The sequence below is a fragment of the Ostrea edulis genome, chromosome 7, assembly GCF_947568905.1.
Source record: "Ostrea edulis chromosome 7, xbOstEdul1.1, whole genome shotgun sequence".
In the NCBI taxonomy this organism is placed as follows: domain Eukaryota; kingdom Metazoa; phylum Mollusca; class Bivalvia; order Ostreida; family Ostreidae; genus Ostrea; species Ostrea edulis.
The window spans coordinates 37,487,707-37,515,419 of record NC_079170.1 but is presented as its reverse complement, the minus strand read 5'-3'; the positions used below and the strand labels follow the sequence as shown (position 1 = coordinate 37,515,419).

Here is a 27,713-nt window from a genome sequence, read left to right as displayed (position 1 = left end):
ATCTTCATCTTTCTTAAAGTTGAATTTTTTTAGTTTAAGCATTCAGAATTAGACAGCTGTGCATAAAAATCACTAACAAGATATTTTCGATTCAGTTGAATTCCAACGATCTATTCAAATGCCATGGGTACGTTATAAGAATTTAAAAAAAAACAAAGTGAATCTCTTTTCTTTATGTCAATGTACGATACAAAGTCAAAACGAGTAACACGTAAAACGAGGTCTCGTAAAAGAAAAATTTAAAATATCTGATTAAGAATGAGATTTTTTAAAAAACAGATATGAGAAAAATCATACTATGAAACAATAATCTGCATAGAATATACAAATCAACAATGCACGACGGAATAAAGTGCGCTTCAGTATTCTTATGTTCCTGTTACGTGACATCGAATCAATCTTGTCATACTTATGTCTCCTTGTGTGAAAATGAAGCAAAGTATTTGCGTGTAAGTTGGTTATATTTTTCTCGTATACCCAGATGTTACAACACAGATAGACAACCATGGTGAACATTGCTGTTTGAAAATCCTTCTACCAGTGCCTCATGAAGAAAGATGTACTGGTCCTAGAATGATACAAATAACATGTATTTATATATCCTACTTCAAATCTTTCTAAATCTCAAAATTAAAGCTCTAGCAAAAGATATTTGTCATAAAAAGGAAAACGTCAAAACCAGAAAATGTATGTTGGCATGGATCTTTCTGAGTACAGGAAAAGAGAAATTATCAGAATTTCATTATGACTTCAGATCCATGTGCCTCAACGGTCAATTATAATTAAGAATGATTAATTTCTCCTTCAACCCAGAGTTCCTACAGCGCAATTGTGGTTTAGGTTTTCATTAAGTTATGTTTGGTCATGAAAAATATTAACAACTGTGAAAGAGAAGAATTAGACGTAAAGTACCACACCATATGTGAGACGCAGTGTAAATCAAAGATGGATTGTCAATTTTTTTGGATGAATATAACTATTTAAGAATTATCATCATCAAAACGGACGGCTTTTCAACACTGTACATGATAATCGGTCACAATGAATTAAAAACTAGCTATTTTGTCATCATAGACCGCTGCTTCCTCAATGAAAGTGGAACACGGAAATATCAAAATCTTTGATTAGTCATCCTAAATATTACTTCGCTAAACTTTACTCTAATTTTACGCACATGTACTCTGAATTTGAGGTAAAAAGACCATGGAGTTGGTCGTGAACGATGTCGAAGAAGTCTTCCATCCAGTAGTGTCTTGGAACTTTCATGAACGCAAATTGTGCTCCTTTACTAATTGACCTCTTTTGCATTATTATGGGGTGTAATTTATCTTATTATACTTTCATGTAAAATACTCGAACCTGATTGGTCGAGAAGCATTTGAAAAAACATATTGTTACCCTCTGAGAACAGAAAACACGCGCGCCAGGGTGATAGTATCTAGCAACAGGTAACAGTACTTGACAACGAGTGATATTATAAAAAAATATCACATGCGTCAAATTTATGCGCGCACGGTTCGCCGTAGATTGCTAGACGACGTCGTTTGAGCATTTGTAATAAACGCGAGTACCTGCATCGAAATACGAAATATCGCATGACAGTGATTGATCAAATGTCAACAGATGTAAGTTTTTCTGCTTTCCAGTTTACATAACATTCAGTATAATAAAACAAATATTGCATGTAGTTGAGGGTAACATTGAAATTTTCACCACTCGTGAAACCATTGTCAACCTCGGCTACGCCTCGGTTGACAATGGTTTTCTCGGGGTGAAAATTGTCATTGTTACGCTTAACTACATGCAATATTTATATAATGTCCCTTTTCATGTCAACATTAATATTTATTGAAGAAAGACGCTAACGGCAAACTGACGACTCAACTTCATGATAAACAGGGTTACTTCAGCTTGTTCATTGTCATATTCCAATTCAGGGTATAGACACAAAAAGGTTTTAATGGGCTTCAAATCAGCGGTTTCAAAACTCAAAGCTCGTTGTAGTGATGTTATTTGCTTATAGAACCTATAATTGGGTTGACTGATCTCCAACGTGTTTCACGCCAACTGTTGTGCTGTTCTTTACATGATGATGTTAGCTGGTAGAAATACAGGAATCATGGCGGTGTGACCTATCAGTAGGAGAAAATCACTTCCTCATGGCCCATATGCCGACCTCTGGAGTTTTCTAGAGTTCATGTTTGCATTGTTGTAAAATTTGTTTTCGTTAAAGTTTATATTAGATTGATCACTATTCGTTGTATCAACTCTTTTCTTTCAAACATGTACGACAAACAACACAGAAAGACGCCCAGTGCATGAGGAAGACGGCGAATAGATACGGGTAGTGTGAAAGCACTCTAACTGAAGCGGCCGGGTTAATCTAAACGTTGGGAATGTACTGCTAGGATACCCTGAAGCATGTGATATTGCCAACATATATATGGGCCTTACACACGTTTGCACAGATCTTCCGCGCTGCTGTCTTAAAGAAGCAATGTATCCCTTGACATCAATAGTCTGTTCTGCAGCGCCCTCTTCAAGGAGGTAATCAAATGAGATGAATGTTCCAGTTCTCCCAATTCCAGCGCTACAAGATCAAAGAAAATGATATGATAACGTGTTTCCTTGTATGAAGCTGTTTTTATAATGAACTACACTGTACGTAAGAATCTTATTTCAATGATAGGTAATCCGTAATTCGTATACCTGCAATGAACAACTATCGGTGCATCAGATGTGATCAACCCATCTCTGACCAGGTTACGGAGGTAAATAAGTGACGTCGGATCATCAGGAATGGAATTGTCTGGCCAGGTGGTGAAGTGAAACTGGGTCACTTTCCTCTCCTCTTCCTGCAGTGTAATTATGTACATGTATAGAGTGTTACATTTTAGAATGAATACAAGTACAGGTTAATGTAAGAAAGGGATATGTCCCACATGGCGATATGGAGATTGATTACAAGGTATGCTAACTGTAGCAGTTTTAACAAATGTCAAATGATGATTAAATTTCATTACACCTTGGTGTGTGATGTAGAAAACAGAGGAAAGAAGCACCTGACACTGAACAACCATATATCTCAGCACGTAGTGGTCGTACACATCCACATTGTCCAGTCTTATGGTATATTGACCGATGTCCAGATCCGTGTCCGGCCAGTACTTAAGACACTTCATCTGAAACACGTAGACCGCAATGGTTTAAGAGAGGAAACGGTTAGATTATTAGCGTGTTTAATTTAAAGAAAAACAATACACAGATATGTTTGATAGGATCACTATCCAATTTGAGAAACATAAGTTGAGTTTGACCCATCTGCATTCAGATAAAATTATTTGAATTTAATCAGTATTATTCCTGTATATTGTAATGAAGTGTATGCGTACTGTATTCATTATCCAAGCATAGCTTATTGATATCAACTCATGTAAGCTTTAAAGTTTTTATGAATGCCTATTTTAACAAAGTGCCTAACGTAATGTTTGGGAGCTTTCATTAGTAACCAATTTCATATTCTGCTTTGTAAAACAGACCCTTCTAAAAGTGTGCTTTAATGTAAAACTTATACGGTACCAATTTTGATGCACCAGATGCATAATATAAACAGACTTTAGAATTTGTGGTTAAAACTGCGATGTTTAAATCATACCCTCACATTACTCTAAATTTGCTAAACTGATTTGGGATTTCATATTTAACGGTGTGATGAAAAGATTTATTCTTGTGACTGAATTCAGCTCAGCAGTAAACAAATAACGGATACTGCTTTATGGATATATATAACTGAAAGTTGGGATTTTTTATTGTAAACAAATGCTTTTCTTTAATTGTGTTATTGACATTTTGTCAAATAACATACTAGTCTACGACATTTTCTTTCTGAATATTTGTTTGTTGTCTTTGATTCAGATTTTCTGCCATCCGGGTCATAGCTTAACCAATATAAAACCGCCAATCATTCAAATAGTCATTCTACCAATTCTAGAACAAATACCCTGTCTCCTTCGTACAGGTTGGTCAGCATGACGATCCTTGTGACGTCATTCTGCCAGATCATCGTCCAGAAATCCTCTAACGTCTTCGGATTAAAAGGACCTATGTGTTTAAAGGTTTAGTGATCGATTCTTAATCAATTTTGATGAAACAACCACAAATATGTGAGTTTTCTTAAACATAGTTTTTATCCATCCAATAGCATTAAGGGTTAAATAATTAAATTGTTTGCATCAGTGACTCGTTTTTGTTTTTGAAAATGTAAATGTGTTTTCTATAATAGTGGGTCTACCTTGTGCGGCTATGTACGCTCGCTCTTTGTTGAAACCCTGAAAAAAAAATCATTGAAACTTGACCTCGGTTGGAAGATATAAATTCCTTGTTTGTTTGATTGTTATGGTATTTAGCCCGTGGGGAATTCATTCAAGGAAGTATAACAAGTGGCCTCTAGTGCTGTTGTAGTTATCGGCCAATACAAACCCTAGGAATTCTTCATTCATATCATAGTATAAATGATGTCTAGTGATTTTGTGAGTATCGTGATGACATACTTACATGTATGTAAGATGCATTGACAAAGTCATCGTTCTCATTTGCATATGTTCTCATCAATTTCACGCGATTATAATCATCTGAAAAAGGATAATCAATAGAAATAATTTCTGATTGTTGCAAGTACATATGTAAAGACAGATATTACATATCACAGGAAGTCGAATAATTGTACATTACTGTAGCAAAGAGACAGATAAAATACATTGGGACAATCGGGTATCAAACCTCAAACCTTTAATCTAATCACTAAGCTACCAAGTCTGATGTTCATCCATCTGTCTGTTTATCTATCTATCTATCTATATATATATATATCTTTCTATCTATCTATCTTTCTATCTTTCTATCTATCTATCTATTTATCTATCTATGTATCAATCTATCTTTCTATTTATTTATCTATCTATTTATTTATCTATCCATCTATTCATATAAGCATTCTTCTAATCGAAGAAATTAATGAACATGTTTTAGAAAAAAAATCACAGAACTGTCATGCATGTCGTGAATGTTCTTAAAATGACATAACGAGTATTTAACAAATTTCTTCTTTATAAACTAGAAGCGTGAGAAGAAATGTCCGTGAGATTTGAACAAGTCTTATCACTAAAATGGTGAATACTAAAGAAAAGAATTTCAGTTCTGAAAATACACGAGGGCATGAACTGGGACGTCTTACACCAGCATACTTCATGAAGCGCGTTAGTGCTTCCTTTAAAGATTGCTTGCGATAAACATCGCAATTCATACAAGATGTAATTCTAGAAAATCGAATTTATTTTGTTAATAATCACAATGATTTTTTTTTTCAGAGAAAACGTCAGAAACGCCGCACATGTCCTTAAGTGTGTACTCACACGGATAAATTCCTTTGTATCGGTTCCCCTTTCTACTGGAAACCTTCAAGGCATTCGAATAGGACTCTAGTAGTCCAGTAGGAAGTTCCTATAATCAACCAGAAAGATGCAAATACATTAAATTCAGTATGAAGGAAAAAGATCAGAGTTTATTTCATTCATTTAATGATACAATATACATGTACGACTTATTGAGTGTTGTACATGTTTTCATGAAGAGAAAATAGGTTTGTGTTTCTCTCATTATCAGAAAATATGCTATAAGTGCTTTGGTGACTTAATAAGTCCTTGATGAATACTTAGAGTACGAGATTCATAATAAAACTGAATACAAACATCGAATTCTTTCTTCAGTATTCCGTTGCTTCTTTTTTCTGGTAATTCTCTGATGAACTGATCAATGGAGACCCTCTGTGACGTCAGATTATTGTACTCTACGGTGATGATTTCATCCTCAACATCGCCAACCTCGTTCTGGGAAATCTCCTCTAGTTCGGATTCATTTCGTGATTCTACTCCATGTAATTCCACGGAAAAGACATTTTCCTCATTGATTTCCGCTTTTGGTGCTTTCGTTCTTAAATGAACACAAATTGTAGACAATTTACAAATTTTAAGACGTCAAGAAACAGTAATTCCGAATCAGTGTTATATGTACGGTATATTCCTACATATTGCTGAGATATATGTAAATGAACTATAATCAACAAGCCACTAGCGAATCCATGTTCTCACGATTTTTTGTCTACTTATCATTTCGCAGTGTAAAATACCCCCGTAAAATAAGCAATCTACAGAAACGCACATTTCGCCAGTAAAATTTAATTGATTTTGTAACCCATGCTCTTTATAGAGCCCACAGCTTGAGGAAATCATAGCAATCAATAATTAGGCAGTTTAAGAAAGGTGAAGATAGCATATCTCATATAAAATCGCATACAAAAATAATAGATAGGGCAAACACGGACCCCTGAATATATCAGAGGTGGGATCGTGTGCCTAGATATTATCCATAATCAAAATAAAAAACTGCAAATAAATCGGCATGAAACAGGTCAGACAACATTTGACCCAATGACAGTTTAACAATCTAGATCATCATATATATGTAAGACTCTTAAATGCGATAGTCGCTCCAAAGTGCGATGATCAACCCAAAGTGAGAGGGTCTGAGCCAAGGTGTGATGACTTGTTAACGTTACAGATGCCAAAGTTCGATGATCACACCAAAGGCCGATCGTGCGGGGTTCAGTAACGTTTGTAATGTCACGTCATTGTGAAGTCATTCTTAACGTCTTTCATAATAATACCGTAGAAATGAAATGCCAGGATTTTGCACTGATATTTTTGTGGAACAACGCACGGTTGGTATAGTCGGTACCAAAACACTGTGTCGTTTATAAACCAATGAACTTCCGCGTGTCCCTCCATCTCACTTTTGAGCATTAGTGTGTGCCGTCGGATTTTGCCGGTGTCACACCATCGCACTATGACACATTAGTCTCACACCATCGCTCTTTGGCGTGTCATACCATCGCACTTTGCCGCATGAGTGTGGATCATCGCACTTTGGCGTGTCACACCATCAGGGTTTGGCGCAGACTATCGCACTTTGACGTGACAATCGCACTTTGGAGTATCATCACACTTTGGAGTCTTACATATATAACGACCATAGAATTTGCAAAATGCTGACTTGGATATCTATGGATTTTTCTATTATTGAACTTGTTCGGTGTATGTGAAACGGTTACCTTTTTTTAAAACGGAAAGCCACAATAAAAACCAAAACCACAGCTATCACCACGAGAACAGACAGCACTATGATGGACTGAGTCTGGTCCCCTCTGTTTGATCTGGCCTCTGAAGAATTATTTTAATGTTTTACATATGTCCATCATACTCATACAACATATCAATTTAAAAAAAATGTATATGCATAATACTGTTTGCTCATTTTTTATGAACACAAGATAATCATGCCAAAACTTCACTACACGCTGACAGAGTGATTTCAGGTTGATTACGAGATATTAGAGTATACCTTGTATGTCGTCCATTTCCTTAGTAATAGGTGTGTCTTCATCTGCGATGTTGCTGTGTGTAGCCCTTTCTGTTTTCAAATCTACAGATTACTGATTTTTATTAATCGTTTTTAAAATGCTTTATTTCAGTAACTAGTTTATACTAAAGTGGTGTGGATTTAATGAAAGCCTGGAATAAAAAGTCTTAGACGTCATGAAGATTTGCAATAGCCAATTTCAAAATTGTTGATAGAATGCATGTTCTGTCTGATATATAGTAAAGTTCTTAGCATGATTCTTTTCATTATTCACTGATACAAATCGGAAATACATTCTTAAATAGAAATTTACTTTATATAGTTAAGCATATGTACAAAAGAAAATCAAAAAATCATACTCATAAATCATATAAAAGATACAAAAGCAAGTAAAGGACAAAAATGAAATATCTACTGTTGATCAGTTACTTCGCTTAAAAGCATATATCTTGATCAGATAAACGGAGCAACTCATAGTCAAAATCAACATATAAAGAACGGTCTTATATGTGCTGAACACGTAAAGTTAACGAAAAGTAATCAATTACATAACTCTTATTCTAATGGGTCAGAACCTACCCTATGACCAGTAAGAATTAAGCATAAAGGTATTCAAAAATTTTATACAATCTATTTACAATGTGTTTAGAAAACCAGAAGTGATAAAATAATTAGACATGTTACATGAGGAATATATCACCTGCATATGGTGTTTATATATCTCAACTGATTCGACATGTAAGAGCTTGATCTGTGTATAGTCAGTTTTTAAATCGGGGTAAGCTACTGACAAACAAGTTGATGGTACAGGGGTTTCAACAGTTTCGATTGAAGTCAGCATTTCGCAAATTATATGGTCGTTATAACGATCTAGTTCGTCAATACAACCTATCATTGGGTCATATGCTGTCTGGTGTGCTTCATACCGATTGTTAAGTCATTCTTGGCACACTGATTTGGTTGAGGATAACTCCGTTTACCTTATCAGGATGTATGGATCACGGCTGGTGTGGCTGGTCGACAGGGGATGCTTACTCCTCCGTGGCACTTGATCCCACCTCTGGTGTGCCCAGGGGTACGTGTTTGCCCAACTATCTATTTTGTTTTGCTTGTAGGAGTTATGAGATTGATCACTATTCGTTATCTTCACCTTTCATAAGGATAAGAAATCATTACCTTATAATAAGTATACACTATCGGTACCCAATGCTGGTTTAATATCGCGACGAATTGATGCACAAAACTGTCACAAATCGGCTGTCAAGTTCACTCAAAGTAATCCTGATATTTAGCTTAATATCTTCTAACCGAGTGTCTAATACCACACGATTTACAATGTATCTATATTGAAATGAAGTTTCTGCGTCGAATCAAACGAGAAAAAGCAAAGATAAAAAAAATAATAATCAAGGCGCATTCATGATGAGCTACAATAACATTATCTTTGTATTTGATATGTTTAATATTAATATCATATTTTTGCCACAATAATCCCCATCTTATGAATAAAACCTTCAGTACACACTAACAGAATGATATTGGAGTAATTATAAAATATTAGAGGATACCTTGAATGACGTTCATTTCCTTAGTACTAGGTGTGTCTTCGTCAGAGGCGGTACTGTATGTAACCATTTCTGTTTTCCAATCTTCACATCTACCTGTTTTTTGGTCACACATCGAATTCAAACATACACCAGTGATAGGACTACAGGGTATACACTCTGCTTTGCATTTAGTGCAGTTTGGTCCGTAGTGGTTTTCGGGACAAACTAGAAGTATAGTTGCATTACAGTAAGACAGGCAATGATCTGATACCTGTTTTAAATATAATATCTCCTTTGATACATGCTCTTGGAATAGGGGTAACTGGAATTAGAATCATATCTCTGATAATCGAGATGATTTTACAGAGATAATGTTTGCTCCCATCATTTCACAATAACTATCAAATATTTATTTTTCTTCTATGTGACTATTTTTATATTTATGTGACTCAAACTATTTTCTATGTTTGTCATGTTTAAAAGTAGTTTAAATTTCACAATACTTAGATCGATAAATATTATAGACTGGAAGATCAAAGATTCTTTACTGACAAAGTATTAATGAATTGTAGATATCCAAACATATTTACTTATGGGATACAAGTCAAACAGCCTCAATGGTCCAAAATCTGTTCTTGTCATGACAATTGTATCCCCTGTCATTTCTGTGGAACATTCCAAGGCCTTGTTGTTTTTCTTTAAGGAATTTGGTCCGGTAAAACTGAAATTCCGACACAGTGTGGGCGTGCTTGTTGTTAGGTTACCATCTGTAACGTGTACTTCATAATGTCCTGATATAGGAGAGAATATTTCAAATCAATGTGAAATAATACATGAGTGAGTACAGTTCATTCTTGGCACACTGATTTTGACCACGGATAACTCCGTTTACCTGCTCACGATATAGGGCTCACAGCGGGTGTGACCGGTCGACAGATGATGCTTACTCCTCCCAGACACCTAACCCCACCTCTGGTGTGTCCAGTGATCCGTGTTTGCCCAACTATTTATTTTGTATTGCTTACAGTCTCTCAAACGTTTTATTTGACCATTTCTACGTTCTCTCACCGTGCGTTCACCGTGCGTTCTCCGTGCCTTCATTATGCGCTCTCCGTTGACAAAGTGTCCACCGTGCGTTCACCGTTCATTTTCATTCGGAACACCAAAGTCAAAGGATCGATTTTCATAGCAAGGCAAAATGAAAAAAAGGATTTCAAACATTTCGGTTGAGCATCACTGAATAGACATTATTTGTCGAAATGCGCATCTGGTGCATCACAATTGGTACCGTATAAGTTTTACAATATTATCAGAAATTTAATTTATAAAGTACAAATATCGGGATTATCAACTGCGAAAATTCAAAGAAAACTGCAGATCACTCATCAATATCAAAGAATAGAATAAATCATTGTTATTATCATTACAAAACACAAGTATAATTTGGTTCCAAAGTGGGAAAAGTTCTGAATGAGAGAAAAATGCAGGATAATTCAGTTATGAAGTTAACCCTTATACATGTACATGTAGCGAAGAACGAGCTACGAACGCTGGTACGTGAACAAAAATGAGGCAGTTTCAGTTAATAGATACTTCGCCCCCACCCAAATTATCATTTTTATATTTGTCTCACTTGACAATAATTGTATGTAAAACTTATGCGGTACCAATTTTGATGCACCAGATGCGCATTTCGACAAATAATGTCTCTTCAGTGATGCTCAAACGAAATGTTTGAAATCCGAAATAACTATGAAGTTTTAGAGCTAAATATAGCCAAAAACAGCGTGTCAAAAAAGTGGAGCCAAATTCATCCAAGGATAAGAGCTATGCATGAGGGAGATAATCCTTAATTTTGAAATGAATTTCTAAATTTTATAACAACAATTTAATATACATCCGTATTTTCAAGCTAGTAACGAAGTACTTAGCTACTGGGCTGTAGAGACCCTCGGGGACTAACAGTCCACCAGCAGAGGCCTCGACCCAGGGGTCATAATGTAAAACTTATACGGTGCCAATTTTAATGCTAAATATAGCCAAAAACAGCGTGCCAAAAAAGTTTTACATCTAACCCAGATCCCGATTGGATTACAACATATTGAGAAAAGTTAGGTTCATTCAATGAATGAAAGGTGAATATAACGAACAGTGATCAATCTCATAACTCCTATAAGCAATACAAAATATATAGTTTGGCAAACATGAAGTGCTGGATATAACAGAGGTGAGACCAGATTCCTAGGAGGAGCAATCATCCCCTGTTGACCAGTCACACCCGACGTGAGCCCTATACATTTGATTCAAACATAACTTGTGAAAATGTGAAGTTCGTATGAAAATCATATCTTTATTACCTGATTACTTACAAAGAATTGAATACAACGAATAGTAATCAATTTCAAATATATTATCCATTACCAAGAATGGACAATAGGGTAAATACATACCCCTTGAAATAACAAAGGTGGAAACAAGTGCAAAGGAGGATGTATAAGCATTACTTTTTTACCAGTCACATCCGCTGGGAATCTCTTTTTTGATCATGTATGCTTATAATGACTTATCAAAATTTTACCTCCCCTGACTGATAAAAGTATCCATTTCATCGTATAGTTTTTATCCAGTTTCAGGAACCAGGAGGCCTGGACATTTTCATTTGAATGGTAATATGTGTCCATGTCGCCGTCTAAAGCTTTGGAATTCGTATAATTCAGTACTATCGTTTGCCTCAAACGAGATATTCCTAAACAAAGGCGGGGAGATAGTAAACCATAAATAGAAAAAAATCTTCATGAAATATAATTTTGAGAAAGATATTTAAATTTGTGGGAAAGGGAAGTAAATTAAATAAAATGAATGATGTATAAAGAGGATATGTTTGATGGAAATTAGGACTGCATTCCTCTGCATTTACCAATTGGTTTAACTTGAAAAAGTTTCAATGACCCCTTTCCTATTTGACGAATAGTTATTTTATTCACCTTCCCGATGGCAGAATTAGGATATTCACATGTTGTCAATCGTTGAAGTGATCTTAGTTTACTTCCTTCAGGTCGACAGAAGTTCTTCAAAACTCTTTTATCCTCAGTATTTTCAACATACATTTCATAATCCACTTTTACAGTGTCTTTCAATCTTTAATTAAGCAATACTGGCAAATCAAAGGAAATATGAAATTGTTATTACCAGTACCAACGCTGACATAGATCCAACCAATTGTTAAAGTATTGTTCAGGTCAACAGACCACACTTCATTAACTCCATCAATGGTCAGCGAGAAGGTCTCCTTGTCGTCATCACAACCAAGACTGGCAACAAACGAACCATTGGTTGATGACTGCTGAACGTGTTGACACAAAAATAATGGTGATGTCCCTAGATAATTAGCAACGAATGGAAATTTGATTTCACGATAATTAGTATGATCAGATAATATGAGGTAAATGACCAAGACAGCAAAACATCTGATCTTAGATCGTGAACGTACGATTACGCTTACGATGACTTTGACTTCTACGACCATTTCACGAAACATGCCGTAGTCCTAGCTCTTACGATTGGGATTTACATCTGATTTGTTAGAGTTCTAAACTATATAAAGGTAGATTTAAATTTAATTTTACTGTAGAAAAAAATATACAGTCATTATTTTCTCATGATTACGAATATATCCTTATCGTCTGCAGTAATCTATGAATACATTTCCATGTTGTCAATGAAAATATTGGAAATTTTGAATCCAATCTCTTTTTTAACGTTCAGAAGATTCCTAGAATGTTAAAAGGATTGATAGGGAATTTGGTATTTTGTTTTTCATTTTTGTATCTTGGTTTTTTTGTTGTTTTTTTTTGTTTTGTTTTTTGTTTTGGTTTTATTTTTGTTTGTTCGTTTGTTTGTTTTTATTTTCAAGAAACTTAAAATTGGAAAAATAATCATATAAGAATATAAAGAGCTATTTTATAGAATTTTAGATACCGTGTATTAATGTGCTGAAGTGAATCAAGTTTCCATCAATAAGTGAATGATATTGAAAAGACAAAAACAAAACCGAATAAATAATGAAAAGATAATGATCTAGACATTAAAACAAAGAGCACACATGTATCGAAAATCGTGTCCTTCTTCAAACATCCTTAGAAGAATGGATACATACAAAATCGATATTGACTGAAAACTATCAACTCATCTTTAAGACAAACGGGATGATTTCAACATCTCCATCATCAACTTCTATGAAGCAATGTTCCATTATCACTTGCAAACAATGTTTATATATCTCAATATAATCCAATGGTCATTATAATGATCTAGTTTGTTCATATTACCTTTTATTGGGTCAAATGCTGTTTGACGTGTGTTAGACCGATTGTAAGGTCGTTCTTGGCACACTGATTTTGACTGAGGATTTCTGCGTTTGCCTGGTTGGGACATGAGGCACACAGCGGATGTGACCGATCGACAGGGGATGCTTAATTGGTCCCAACTCTGATATGTCCAAGGGCCCGTGTTTGCCCTTTATTTTGTATTCATTGTGGGATTTATGAGATCATTGTTGGTTGATTTCGCCTCTCATGCACTCGTTTGATTATTGTTTGTTGTAAAATACGCTATAACACCATTCAGATATTTATATCAATCTCAAACAATTCACAGACTTAATTAATATCTGAAATTACTTGATTTTCCTCTTACATTTTTATCTTTTTTTTTCTTTTAGGCATATATACATATATACTTTCAGTTTAACGTGATGATGTATAATGCAAATCATTTATTTACCCAGGTAGAATTCTTATGAATATTGTCGGAATAGTCCGATGGCGAACCATTTCTTTCTTGTGTATATAGTTTGTATTATAATCAATTGCTATCGACTTTCATAAAAATCTACAGAAACGTAGCACTTGCAACCTTCGAATTTTACCCCCCCCCCCCCATTACCTAATTAAGATATTTTATCATATCTTCCTAGAAAATTGTATTATTGAATCATTAGAATGTGCATGTGTTATGATCTTTGTTAGTTACATTTAGATAGTGATAAAAGGCATACTGATCATGTGATCAATCTCGGATATAGATTAAATGTTACGGACTAGGTTAAGGGCTTCCATAGTATAATGCACTATGATTATGGGGTGATATTACACCTCGAATTCACAGGTATAATTACGCTCGCTACGGTAAAACACTAAAACGATAATACACACACACACACACACAAACACACACACACACACACACACACACACACACACACACACACACACACACACACACACACACACACACAAACACACACACACACCCACCCACACCCACACACACACACACATATATATATATATATATATATATATATATATATATATATATATATATATATATATACTGAATGTGACTTAGCTACCGCAAATTCCCCTCAAAGTACTTTCATATGACGTCATTTATTGAATGAAAGGTGAAGATAACGAACAGTGTTCAATCCCATAACTTCTACAAGCAATACAAAAGCAAAATAGATTGTTGGGCAAACACAGACCCCTGGACGTACCTAGGTGGGATCAGGCGGCCGTTTCACTAAACGATCGTAGATCGTAAACGTAGACTTAAATGTGAACGTAGCACGTAAGACTGTTTCACTAAAAGCTACGATTTGCGATTTACGATCAATATTGATCGTAACCCTACGAGTGGTCTAGGGCTATCGTAAGTGCTCCTACATGCACGTAAATGAGCAATATGGCCGCCATGCTGGCCCGCCTGAGATCATTTTGTGGTGGTATTTACCTGACTGAGTTTGTTTATACTTTGCAGGAAGAAAACAATCACAATGACCTGCAGTCTGCTTTTGCACAAAAATATTATACAGTCCGAGCCCGAATGTTAAATCAATATTAGAGTTGTCCTTCTTTCTTACGCACAACCGTTGGGCCCGGGCTCTGTGATACCACAGATATAGTAAATTCATTGTATCACAGAGTTTGGGTCCAAAACGGGCCTAGCCCCTGTGACCAGTCTGCTGAAGTAAATGTAAAGGAAATGAGTTCATTAAAAAGTGAGGGGGGGGGTGTAGTCCATATATCAAACTTTGCATGTAATGATAACGAGAACAGTTGTTAGAAAAGTTATATGGGGAGGAGGGGGGGGGAGATTGCTACATGTGACTGCATCACCGTTAGTGTATATGTATATTTAGCATTAGGCAGAATTCAAGTAATTCTCATAGACATGTTCAGAAATTAAGTTTCTTTAGAAACAGTTCATTTAAATCCGAGACGTTGCGATTCGACGTACTCAGCTATTTTATTTTTCGTCGGATCAATACCTTTGATGCAACTGAGTAACTGCATAATACATGCACATTCGAATTATAAACATTACAAATTTTAAGGAAAATATGATAATAACATGATTTGGTAATGGGAGAGGGGTTACAATCCCAATTTTGCAAGTGGAACGTTTCTGTACTTTTATGAAGGTCGTTAGAAATTAAACATACAAACCTAGACCTATATGTATACACAGAAAAGGGATGGGTCATTATCGGATCCTTAGGGTTCCGACCCCTTGTTATAAAGTGCAATCCCGTGGGGATCCGGGTTAGAATAGGTCCTCAGTACCTCTTGCTTGTCGTAAGAGGCGACTAAATGGAGCGGTCCTTCGGATGAGACTACAAACACTGAGGTCCCGTGTCGCAACAGGTGTGGCACGATAAAGATCCCTCCCTGATCAATGGCCGTAAGCGCCGAGTATAGGCCTAAATTTTGCAGCCCTTCAACGGCAGTGCAATATCAATAATAATTTTCAATAAATGATCTGGAATATACATCATCACGTAAAGATGGAAGTTAGCATATGCTTACATGCCTAAACGGAATATATATATATATATAATACAAACGCATGGGGAAAATAAATTTCAAGTCATTTTTAAAGGAACAAATTGAGCCCATGATTTCTTTAAAATTTATACAAATACGTGAATAGCTATGTCATTAGTGTTATAGCGTATTTTACAACAATATTTAAACGCCGGAGTTCATGTATATATCCATGGTTTGATGCAGGATAAAATTTCCTATACTTGTGTGCAATTTTATTATCTTTTTTTTATCATTATCATTTCATTTTCTTATTTTTTTTATCCTTTGAACATAGCTTACTTGACATTTAAAATTCTAAAATGTAAATCTTTTATGTCATTTCTTATATCATTTTTTCCAAACTTTTTAGTTTCATGAAAGTCAATAAAAATTATCCTATCAATTGTTTAAACATTCTAGGAATTTTCTTTACGTTACACTAGATATCGGGCTCAAAATTTCCATTATTTTTGTTGACAACTTGCATGGGTTACTGCAGACGATAAGGATATGTTTAAAACCATGAGAAAACAATGAATGGTTCCCATTCTTTCCATGGTATAATTAATTTTAAATCTACCTCCTAAGAGAAAAGAGTTCTAAAAAGTCAGACGTAAATCGCAATCATAAGTGTTACGACTACGGTAGGTTTCGTGAAACGTTCGTATACGTGCGAGTCAAATGATCTTAAACGTAATCGTACGTTTACGATCTACGATCGCTTAGTGAAACGGCCGCCAGGTGCCTAGGAGGAATATCACGTAACATTTTATTTTTTTTAAAGCAGCAAGAGACCCTACTTGTGAACAGAAGTTCAGATCATGCGGGTAATCAGCTGCATTTTTATTGATATACTCTGAAATATATAAAAATCCTTTACATGAAAAGTGCATACTGAAATTAAACATGCTAAAATTTAACAACGTATCAACAGTCATCGGCGAATTACCAGGGTTGTCCTCATTCCTATATATATATCATATCATTAATATGCAAGACAAAACTTGTTCCCTGCACTTTTTAAACGCATAAATACATCTAGAATATATTGCAGAAAAAATCATGTTGCTTTTTCCCGAGTGTACGATGTGCCGTAATTTTTCAATTTGACGTCATATGGTGCGAAGTGCACAGAGGTACATTTAAAACATCGCTGGGATATTTCTCGAATAACCTTAACTGAGCTACATATCGATGAAAAGTTTTAATTTCTGAACACATGTATCAAAATTAAAGTTTTCAATATTCCAAACAATGTTATTTATACATGCACATGAATGTTGATGCAATTACAGAACAATCCCCACCCACCGCCCACCACCGTTGACAACTGTTGTTGTTTTTATTATTTACAATATTCAATGTATTGAATTCCCTTCCCAATTAGTATGTAGGAATGCAATATAAAAATGAAACGATCGATTTAATGTGTTTACATTAATTTTATTTTTGCTGACTAGCATTTATGTAGGTCTAGCTGTGCGTAGCAAAGAAGGATTTATTTCTTCTAATCAATTTCGAATTCGGGCTGGGACTGCACAATATTCCTGTGCTAAAGCAAGTTATTATAAATGTTTTCTTCCTCCACAGTGTTAACAAACTCAGTCAGGTAACCACAACTATAAAATGGTATCGACCAGGGCTAGCATGGCGGCGATATTGCTCGTTTACGTGCATGTAGGGGCACTTACTACAGTCTTAGACCACTCGTAGAGTTACGATCAATATGTTCGTCGAACACAAGTCGTAACTTTTATAGTGAAACGGTTGTTTGATGTGCTACGTTCACGTTTACGATCTACAATTGCTTAGTGAAACGGCCGCCACAAATGATCCAGTCTTTACGACGAATCATCGCAATTGTCCATTAACACAATGTGTCGAGAAATGTGATAGTCAAACAAAGGAAAAACAAGTGTTTCCATTCCAGTTATCAGGAAATCCTTGAAATATAAAGGTACAGATAACAAACAGTGATCAATCTCATAACTCCTGTAAAGAATACAAAATAAAGAGTTCGGCAAACACGAACACTTGGATACGTGTATATCAGAGGTCGGGCCATGAGCATAGGAAGAGTAGACATCCCCTGTCGACCGGTCACACTTGCCGTGGGTCCCATATTCTGATCTGGTAATCGAATTAATCCTTACTCAAATGTCTGTGCCAAGAACAGCCTAACAATCGGTATAGAATACGTTAGACTGCATTTGTTCCAATGATAAGTTGTATTGGCTAACTAGATCAACATAACGACCACATAATTTGCGAAATGCTTACTTTAAACGAGATGTTGAAACTGTAACATCAACTTCTTGGTCTGAAGCCGGCCTCAATTTGAAATTTGATTGTACACATCACAAGTTCTTATGTATCGAATCAGTTAAAAAATATAAACACCATATACAGTTGATAATGGAATATTGGTACATAAATATGAGATTTGATGATGGGGAAGCTGATATCACCCCGCTAGTCATAAAGTTGAGATGCTAATTTGCCATTAATATTTATTTTCAATAAAATATTTCTGTGCGGTGGTGATCCGGGTTAGAATAGTTCCTGAGTGCTCCTTGCTTGTCGTAAGTAAATGACGAACTGGGGTAGTCCGTTGGATGCGACCGCAAAAGCCGAGGTACCGTGTCACAGCAGGTGTGGCACAATAAAGATATATTGCTGCTCAAAGGCCATAAGAGCTTAGCATAGGAGTAAATGTTGCAGCCCTTCACCGGCAAAGGTGACATCTCTATATGCGTGAAATATTCTCTAGAGGGATGTTAAATAATATATAATCGATGAATGAAAATGATTATTGTTGATCGATAAAACGTTGTTTATATCTAAATGTCGAGTTCAAGGCAACAAGAAGAAAACCAAAATATTCATGACATAACTTATTAAGTGTTAATATCCATTACAACTAAATGTACAAAGTCTGGCAAGTGCACCATGAATCAATGCCCTGTTAAGATGGAAGCATTTCAATCTGTTTTCGTCGTTTTCATTCGTTTTTTTCTTACATTTTTAGCAAAGGAAATACAAGCAATATAGTAATTTTAGCACAGAGTTAACGCAAGAAAGATATAAAACATACGAAGAGCAGGTCCACTATTAGATATACAATCTATTATCTCAATATGTGAAAAAGAATATAGAAATATTTTTTATGGAAAACCTAGCTGGAAGCCCTTTTATTCTATCCTATTGAATCAGATATTACATGGATAGGTTATTTCATATTCAAAAGATAAATAAATTTGCTTGCTTTTAAAGAAAATGATCTGATTATAATGCAATTTGTTTCGCAAAGTTCGCAAGTTTTCAATCCTTCTCTCCTTATCTGTAATCATTTGAGCCCGATTACTACAGTATTCATACATCCCTTTGTATTGGAAAGTTAATGAATTTATGTAAAGATGATTACTTACCTACTAATTCCGAGAGCAATGTTACATAGAAATATATAATCCGTAAATGATAGAGCTCAACAGTCGTCATGATACTCACACACAATGATAATATAAAATATTCCATCCTCATGGAAGTAGACCTTTGGTACGCCCAATCATGAGGGACGATTTCCCCTGGGTTTATAGTGCGGCTTTGGTAAGTGCTAATAAAACTTCCGTCCTCCCCAAAATTCCTTTCCTGATATAAATCCACGTTACTCTCAGTTTCCTGTTCTAATTCACCATGAATAGTTGAAGATAAGGAGTTGTGATCATTCCTAAAACGAATATAAAATTAAGATTATTGCAAAAAGGACGATAGCAATATCATAGATGTTTGGCATTTAATCTTACTTATATACCAACTATTCTTTCAAAAGATGAAATTATTCATAACCGTGCTTCAGTTTAGGCACCTTTGGTATCCCAGTCGGTGGGTCGAATGAATACGAGTTACCGTACCTATACTGGATTCCTAAAATACACATAAACCGAATTACAAACAAAGACACATGGCTGGATCCAGTGAGTGCTTTACCAAACCCCATCTTCACTCCTCACGAAACTATTAACAGCTCTGATGGAGAAAGTTAACACTTGCTGTGCGACTAAATATGCCAGAAGTGGTGTTAATCAAATGTGGATTCTAAAAACTAAAAAAAGTTCTATAGAACTTTTGATTAACTTGAAATCGCAAAACTTTTCTCAGATCAACAACATTAAAACCCATGCCATTTCAACACTTTACACAACCATTCCTCGCTATAACTTAAAAACTAGACTTTGAAATCATAGACAGTTGCTTCGTCAACAAACATGGAAAACGGAAACATTCATATCTAGTGATCAGTCCTCCAAAACATTACTTTGTTAAATACATCTCTGATCTTACGCACAAGTTGAAATAAAAAATATGCTACAGTTCCTCATTGACAATATCTTGATGGTCTTTGGTGATCAGGTCTTCCAACAATTTATTGGAATTTCCATGGCAACGAATTGTGCTCCTTTGTTAGTTGACCTGTTTTTATATTCATATGAAGCAGAATTGTTCAGAAACTTCTACGTGAGAAGAAATAACATTTGGCTGTGACCTTCAATTTGACATTTAAATATATCGACGACGTTTCATCTATTAACAATACTAATTGTCTTTCATATGTCGATTCAATATACCCATGCGAGGTCGAAATAGAGACACAACTTGTACCATGACCACGTCAAACCTAAGACATAACATATGTAGTAGTTATCCCTTTGTCAAAAGTTCGGCATTAAGTTGTGAGAATCACAAGTCTTTCGGATATGACTTTAAAAACTGACATTTTGTGTCGTGGAAGGCATTGGTACCTTAACAATTTCTAATTCCTACGGTTGTGAGTCATTTCAATTCCACGATTCCTTGGTGCTTATATCTTCATTAAAATCTAACATAAAAGAATTGAGCACAAAACATCACTCACAAAGAGTTATGCAACAGCCCTTAAGCTGTTATATAATTGTTAGAATATATACCATGTAATCAATGCACACTGTACATTTTTGCCAGAGAGATAACTGAAAATGGACAATTTCTTTATCTTTACTTCTTTTGATTATCTAAGTTTATAATACAATGTCGTGCTTTCGTACTGGCCAAAATCCAAGAAATGAAAATGAAGCCGTCATATTTACCTGCACATGCTTTTGAGGTGAATTTGATATCTCTAATATCGGACCAAAATAATTAGGGAATTTCAATCTCGATACGATTGATATTTTGTGGTCACTCAATGCAATCTCTCTACTCGGACATTCTTGCAATACTTGCAAGGAAAGGATGACTTGGCTAACTGCCTCTATCACAACAGTTGTTTATTTCTGCAGTGGATTTAACAGATTTGCTGTGGAAGAGAAACTGAAATACGTTTCCATACGATATGAGATTGATCACTATGGGTTATATTCACATTTTCCATACACGAAGATGACATAACGTATCATAACGGAATTGATATACGGAAAACAGACTATGCTTTAGCATGAATTTCCCTTCATTTGTTTTGAACTTGACCATAGTTGTCTCTTAATGTAGTTACCTACATCACTGCAAAAATTCTGAGGTTTGAATTCTTCTTTTTGATTTAATTCTTCAATTCGAATGAAGACCTTGATGATTGATATTTTGACAAATGGCAACGAAAACATAGATATACGAACACAATAATGCTTCTTGTTTATCTACAGCCCCATAATCAATCTGCTTTCCCATTTTTCTTTTTATGGAAGTGGTAATGAATTATTGCAACACACGTCTGCGAATTCGACGATGGAGAATTTCAAGTCATCCAGTTTTTCAAAACGTTGAGCTGTTGGTATGCGGTTAAAGTATATGTAAGTTCAACGAATAGTGAAGATAGCGAACAGTGATCAATCTCATAACTCATAAGGAATAAAAATTAAACACATGTACTTAATTTCTTAAACATGTATTGTAACAAATTTTATTTTGGTAAATATATCAAACATTTGTTTTTTTTAATTATTTTAATGTCAAATTTGCATATCAAACACATTAATGAGAAATATATAAGATGACATCAATGTAGCAGATGGACCATTAACATCAACATAGATTAGTCAGTGGGTAAATTGACAGTTTACGGGTCCTGGGTTGGATTCTAAGTCCTGCCATGTATTTTTGAATTCCTCTAGTCGTCCTTTCATACAACCATAGGAATGGAAGATGAGCATTTCTCGGTTTCACAAAAGATTTATCAGGCCATTACGGCATTGTACCCAAAGACCTAAAGAATAATATTATCATGTTGATTTAAACAACAGTCATTAGACTGATATTAAATTTCATAAGACTTGAAAAAAAAAACCATATGTAACATAATTATTAGCTAAATAAACTGTAAAAATGAGATAATACTGATTTTATTGTATATTTATCTGGGAAGATATCATCAAGTACCAGCTACAATTCCTAATTTTAATCATTTATAACCAAAACGTCCATATTAAGAAAACGATTGCAAATGACCCCATGTCAACTTGATCATTTCTTCATTACCTATACCCCTTGTAATGAGCTTGGTCCTTCTTTCCAAAACATAAATAAAATACTCTTTAACCAAGAATGGTAAGTTTCATTTTAGAACATGAAAAGCCTTTCTCAATAAAAGATAATTATTGTGACATTTCAGGTACGATTCACTTGCATTCAATTTTGTTTCCATAAAACATCCCGGGGTATATTCTCAGGTTTGTTTTAGTCTAGAGTTAACATATGCAAGGAATTTTTATATTATCATAAACGTGTAAAATTGTGTTAACAAGAAGTCTTACGAGAACCAAATGAAAGGTGAAGATAACGAACAGTGATCAATCGCATAACTCCTATAAGCAATAAAAAATACATAGTTGGGCAAACACGGACCCTGGACACACCAGAGGTGGGATCAGGTGCCTAAGAGGAGTAAACATCTCCATATATTGATAGTTCCTGGTTGTGGTCAGTAAAAATGTAAAATCAGATGATATGTAAATAATTAGATACGTGTGTTATTAGGGAAATACATGATATAGAGCAATTGTTATTGAATTCAATTTTTGGTGACAAAATTACAGCTAATGCCCCTCTAAAATTATTTTGGAAAACATGCAAGAATTCTTTATATCGAGGAGATAAAAATAATTTCAGAGAAACATAGTGTATGTCCTTATATTGTTAAAATTTCTATTCGCCCAAAAGGTCAAGAGATGCTAGACGGACAGGTACAGCACATGCAGAATAGACAAACTTTGATCATAAAAATTCATAGATTGTGTTCTTAAGTCTTTGTCTAAAGTTTTAATCATCAATGCATTAAGAAAATCATTACATGTACCATAACTGATTTTTATTTTGAAAAATATAAGTACAGAAATGATTATGTGTACAAACAGTGGATATTCTTACATCATAATATATGTACTGTACATACTGCATCCCAATCCTAACTTTGAGACATCATGGAAAAACTTTCCGAAGCAGACATGAAGAAATATGCATCTAAATAAAGGAATGCTGCTATATGTTGGCAATTTATTTCCTGACAACCTTCATGACCTTTTGAGAAATACAATACTTGGATATATAGTGCATGTATATCACACCTAATATCCCCTTTAAATATATTGTAAGAGGTAAACCAAAGGTAATTTCTACACAAACAACTTAGCATACTTGTCAGTTCATGCCGTCTTCTTTTTGAACAAATACATCAATTTGATGAACTTTCCATTTGAATTTGTAAACAACACTGAATAACGGTGCACTTGATCGACATACCGTAGGCAGGCATATATGTACGTTGAAATTCGATGCTTTCTCACAGGGTTCTGTGTTCTTTTTCGTCATTTTAGGTGATGATGGAGCGTTAGCGCAGGGGATTCAAAGTAGATGAGTAAATTACCTTTTTTGCTTCAAAGTGAAAATAATCACTGCGCACGCTTAGGTGCAATCGTACATTTAACAATTCGTAAGTTACCTTTGTGGTTACGAAAGGTTTTGTGAATGCATGTGTATCATTTAACGAATAAGTAACTCTAATCTTAAGTCAGACGTAAGTCCTACGTTTGCGTTAACGTCTACGAACTTTAGTAAATATGGGTCCTGTTGTCTACCTGGAGTAAGCATCCCTTGTCTACCGGCCATACCCGACGTGAACCCTGTGTCTTGATCAGGGAAACGAAGTACTACGTAGTCAAAATCAGTGGGTCAGGAAAGACTTACCAATCGGTATGAATCACATCAAACACCATTTGACCCAATGATAGATTGTATTGGCAAACTAAACCATATAACTGCTGACGTTGAACGTCACTGCTAAAATTCCTGCACCAGCAACTTGTTTATCAGTAGCCTGCCTCTAATCAAAATAAAATGATCATACGCAGAACAAGCTCTTGTGTATCGAATCAGTTGAGAGATATAAACACCATATGCAGGTGACAATGGGATATTGCTCCATAAATATAGGACGTTGAAGATGGAGAAGCTATAATCTTCCCGTTTTCATAAAATTGAGTTGTTAATTTGGTGTTAATATTCATTTTCAATAAAATATCAAGGTACAAAGCAGATGTGAAGGACTCTGTGATTTCTTATATCTCGAGTTCATACTAGCTTGAAAATACGGATGTATATTTAATTGCTGTTATAAAATTTAGAAATTCATTTCAAAATTAAGGATTATCTCCCTCATGCATAGCTCTTATCCTTGGACGAATTTGGCTCCACGTTTTTGGCACGCTGTTTTTGGCTATATTTAGCTCTAAAACTTCATAGTTATTTCGGATTTCAAACATTTCGGTTGAGCATCACTGAAGAGACATTATTTGTCGAAATGAGCATCTGGTGCATCAAAATTGGTACCGTATAAGTTTTACATTATGACCCCTGGGTCGAGGCCTCTGCTGGTGGACTGTTAGTCCCCGAGGGTCTCTACAGCCCAGTAGCTAAGTACTTCGTTACTAGCTTGAAAATACGGATGTATATTTAATTGCTGTGATAAAATTTAGAAATTCATTTCAAAATTAAGGATTATCTCCCTCATGCATAGCTCTTATCCTTGGACGAATTTGGCTCCACTTTTTTGGCACGCTGTTTTTGGCTATATTTAGCTCTAAAACTTCATAGTTATTTCGGATTTCAAACATTTCGGTTGAGCATCACTGAAGAGACATTATTTATCGAAATGCGCATCTGGTGCATCAAAATTGGTACCGTACAAGTTTTACAAGTGGAACCGACATATGTATGGAAATGATAATTGTTTTATTTGTCATGAAAATATACCATATATTCCTACAGTAAAAAATACTATAAAATGTATTTGCCGTCAGCAGATTTTTTATATTTTGTATACAATAGATTGGTTAACAATAAGAAAAAGAACTTTTTAAATTTTATTCACCACTATGGCTGAAAGAGTATTCTAAAGCCTTAGAATATTTGTTTATTTTTTCAAAATGTAGCAATGTGTCAATTTCATGACCTTTTTGCACTTAAACAGGATGGATGTCAGCCATGTTGACTGTAATTGCAAGACGTACTTATCTGATTTTTTTAACTTGCAAAATAGAATATATCAACAGTTATTTAAGATTTCATTTGATTTATCCCCAAAGTTTGACAAAAAACCAGTAGAATTTGACTTACAATCTTGTTAATGAAGATCTATTTTTAGAAACAGGTCTACACCTTGTACCAGTAGAATGATCGGGATAAAAAAAAATCAGAATTGTCATTTTACTGTTTATCGCTGCACTACTAAATATAATATTCATTGAAAAAGAGACAAAACACAAACCATCATTATTCTGTTTCTAATTATAAGGTATGATAAGTGTTTTAAATGCTGGCAAATAAGGTATGATGGCCAATATTGATTTTATTTGCAATTTCATTTCAGTTCAGATATGGGACATGATTATTCAGAGAACTGCAGATTTTATGAAGCTGTTTTTGACAGAAGATTTGATTTTCTCCATGTGTGTTACCATACACCATTATGCTGAGATGGTCATATCTAGGGGGGAGAATTGTCATATGCTTCCCAAGGAAGTTCGCAGACTCTCACTGAAGAGGAACTATACAGGTATTAATAGTTTTAATATTGTAAAATTAATTCTTAGTTTAAAAGGAATAATAGAATGCATGTTAATAAGATTACCTTTACCAAAATTAATTTGGCTGTGCATCTAACACATTTATTAAATGTGTATAGCAATTACCCCTGATAAAATTTTACACGTAATTAAACGCATAATTCTCAGAAGCCTTGATTATACAACACATTTACAGAACCAAATGAGTATTCAAAAGCTCTGAGAATACATCAGTGTTTGTGGCAAAGTGCATGTATACAGATTTTTTTCTTCAGATTGTTGGGCATTATCTTATGCGTTCCAGTCGATAGACAAATATTGGTCAACGTATGCCCCTATGGGAACAACCCAGTATCAAGAATTATGTCTAGAAATAGATTTTAAGAGGCTGATTATCAGGAAAAAAAATGTTAGATATAATGCAGGTACATTTAAACAGTGATTGAAAGTAAGTATTCGAACATTCGTATACAATGAACTTTGGGAGGAAAAACGGGCATTACTTTCTCATAACATCGACAGTAGATGCTTACTCCTCATAGGCACCTGATCCCACCATTGGTGTGTACAGGTGTCCGTGTTTGCCCAGCTATCTATTTTGTATTGCTTGTAGGAATTATGAGATTGATTACTGTTCGTTATCTTCACCTTTCATTTGATATCATAATGGTGTTGTTGCTTAGCAACCAAATTTATCTGAATATAAAAAATAGATTATTTTAGATTTTAACAGTAAATATTTTTGTTTTAATGTTGCAATATTTACACTATTTAGTGGAACATAATGGCAAATCGACATATTATTAGAACATGATGGATATATATATATATATATATATATATATATATATATATATATATATAAAGTACGAAATTTCCATTTTATGATCTTTGACCTTAATTCTCTTCATTATATGTTTTGCTAAAACCCCTTTAAAATGATTGAAATCTAGTCAAAGATTATATTTTTAAAATAATGTGACATTTACTATTCATCATGCAATGTAATTATGTTTAAATTGTGTCGAATTGATGTAGAAAGACAAATTATAGTCAAAATTATACTATGAGTGTTGTTACTTAGCAACCAAAAAGATTTGTTTACCAATAATATTCATTAAATTGACAGTGATGTTTTTTTTTAGTATTTTAAAAGAAACATGAGCTGATACATTTAGAACTTCCTATTTTTGACTCGATACTAGTGAGAGGGGTCGTAATATATATATTCCAAAGAAAAAAATATTTTAAAAATGTACACTTAAATGACCTTTGACCCCGTAGAACTCTTTGGGGTCATGGGATAACATGATAAGTTTTATAAAAAGTAATGTTCCCTGTCCAATTCGTAACAAAATTATATGTGACATGCCTACCTAAATTCGTGATACATGATTCTGCGTATAGTCAGTTTTTAAATCAAGGTAAACTACTGACAAACAAGTTGATGATACAGGGATTTCAACAGTCTCGATTGAAATCAGCATTTTGGAAATTCTATGGTCGTTATAATGATCTAGTTTGTCAATAGAACCGATCAATAGGTCCAATCCTGTCTGACGTGTTTCATACCGATTATTAAGCCGTTCTTGGCAGGCTGATTTTGACTGCGGATAACTTCGTTTAGCTGGTCAGGATATATGGCTCACGGCGGGTGTGACCGGTCAACGGGGGATGTTTACTCCTCCTAGGCACTTGATCCAACCTTTTGTGTGTCCAGGGGTCCATGTTTGCCC

General features: G+C 34.7%; 1 protein-coding gene across 1 annotated transcript; it reads right to left on the bottom strand.

The window, feature by feature from the left end:
* Nucleotides 1–157: 157 nt before the first annotated feature.
* LOC125656538 (receptor-type tyrosine-protein phosphatase alpha-like) lies at nt 158–11,701 on the bottom strand. The gene is made up of 14 exons (XM_056145672.1): nt 11,599–11,701; nt 9,611–9,811; nt 9,042–9,245; nt 7,456–7,536; nt 7,166–7,274; nt 5,748–5,988; nt 5,412–5,499; nt 4,555–4,631; nt 4,292–4,328; nt 4,001–4,101; nt 3,063–3,182; nt 2,710–2,855; nt 2,455–2,590; nt 158–568 (listed from the first exon to the last, which is right to left on the bottom strand). The coding sequence occupies exons 1-14, from the start codon at nt 11,699–11,701 to the stop codon at nt 485–487; spliced, it is 1,728 nt and encodes a 575-aa protein (XP_056001647.1). The 3' UTR covers nt 158–484.
* Nucleotides 11,702–27,713: the final 16,012 nt, after the last annotated feature.

What these genes read in the sequence shown, in the direction of transcription:
- LOC125656538 (XM_056145672.1), bottom strand. Translation starts at nt 11,701, where the DNA reads ATGGACACATATTACCATTCAAATGAAAATGTCCAGGCCTCCTGGTTC. An exon ending in ATATGGTTGTTCAGTGTCAG is followed by an intron (nt 2,856 to 3,062) that starts GTGCTTCTTTCC and finishes ATTACACTGCAG; the next exon opens with GAAGAGGAGAGGAAAGTGAC. An exon ending in CCGATAGTTGTTCATTGCAG is followed by an intron (nt 2,591 to 2,709) that starts GTATACGAATTA and finishes TTGATCTTGTAG; the next exon opens with CGCTGGAATTGGGAGAACTG.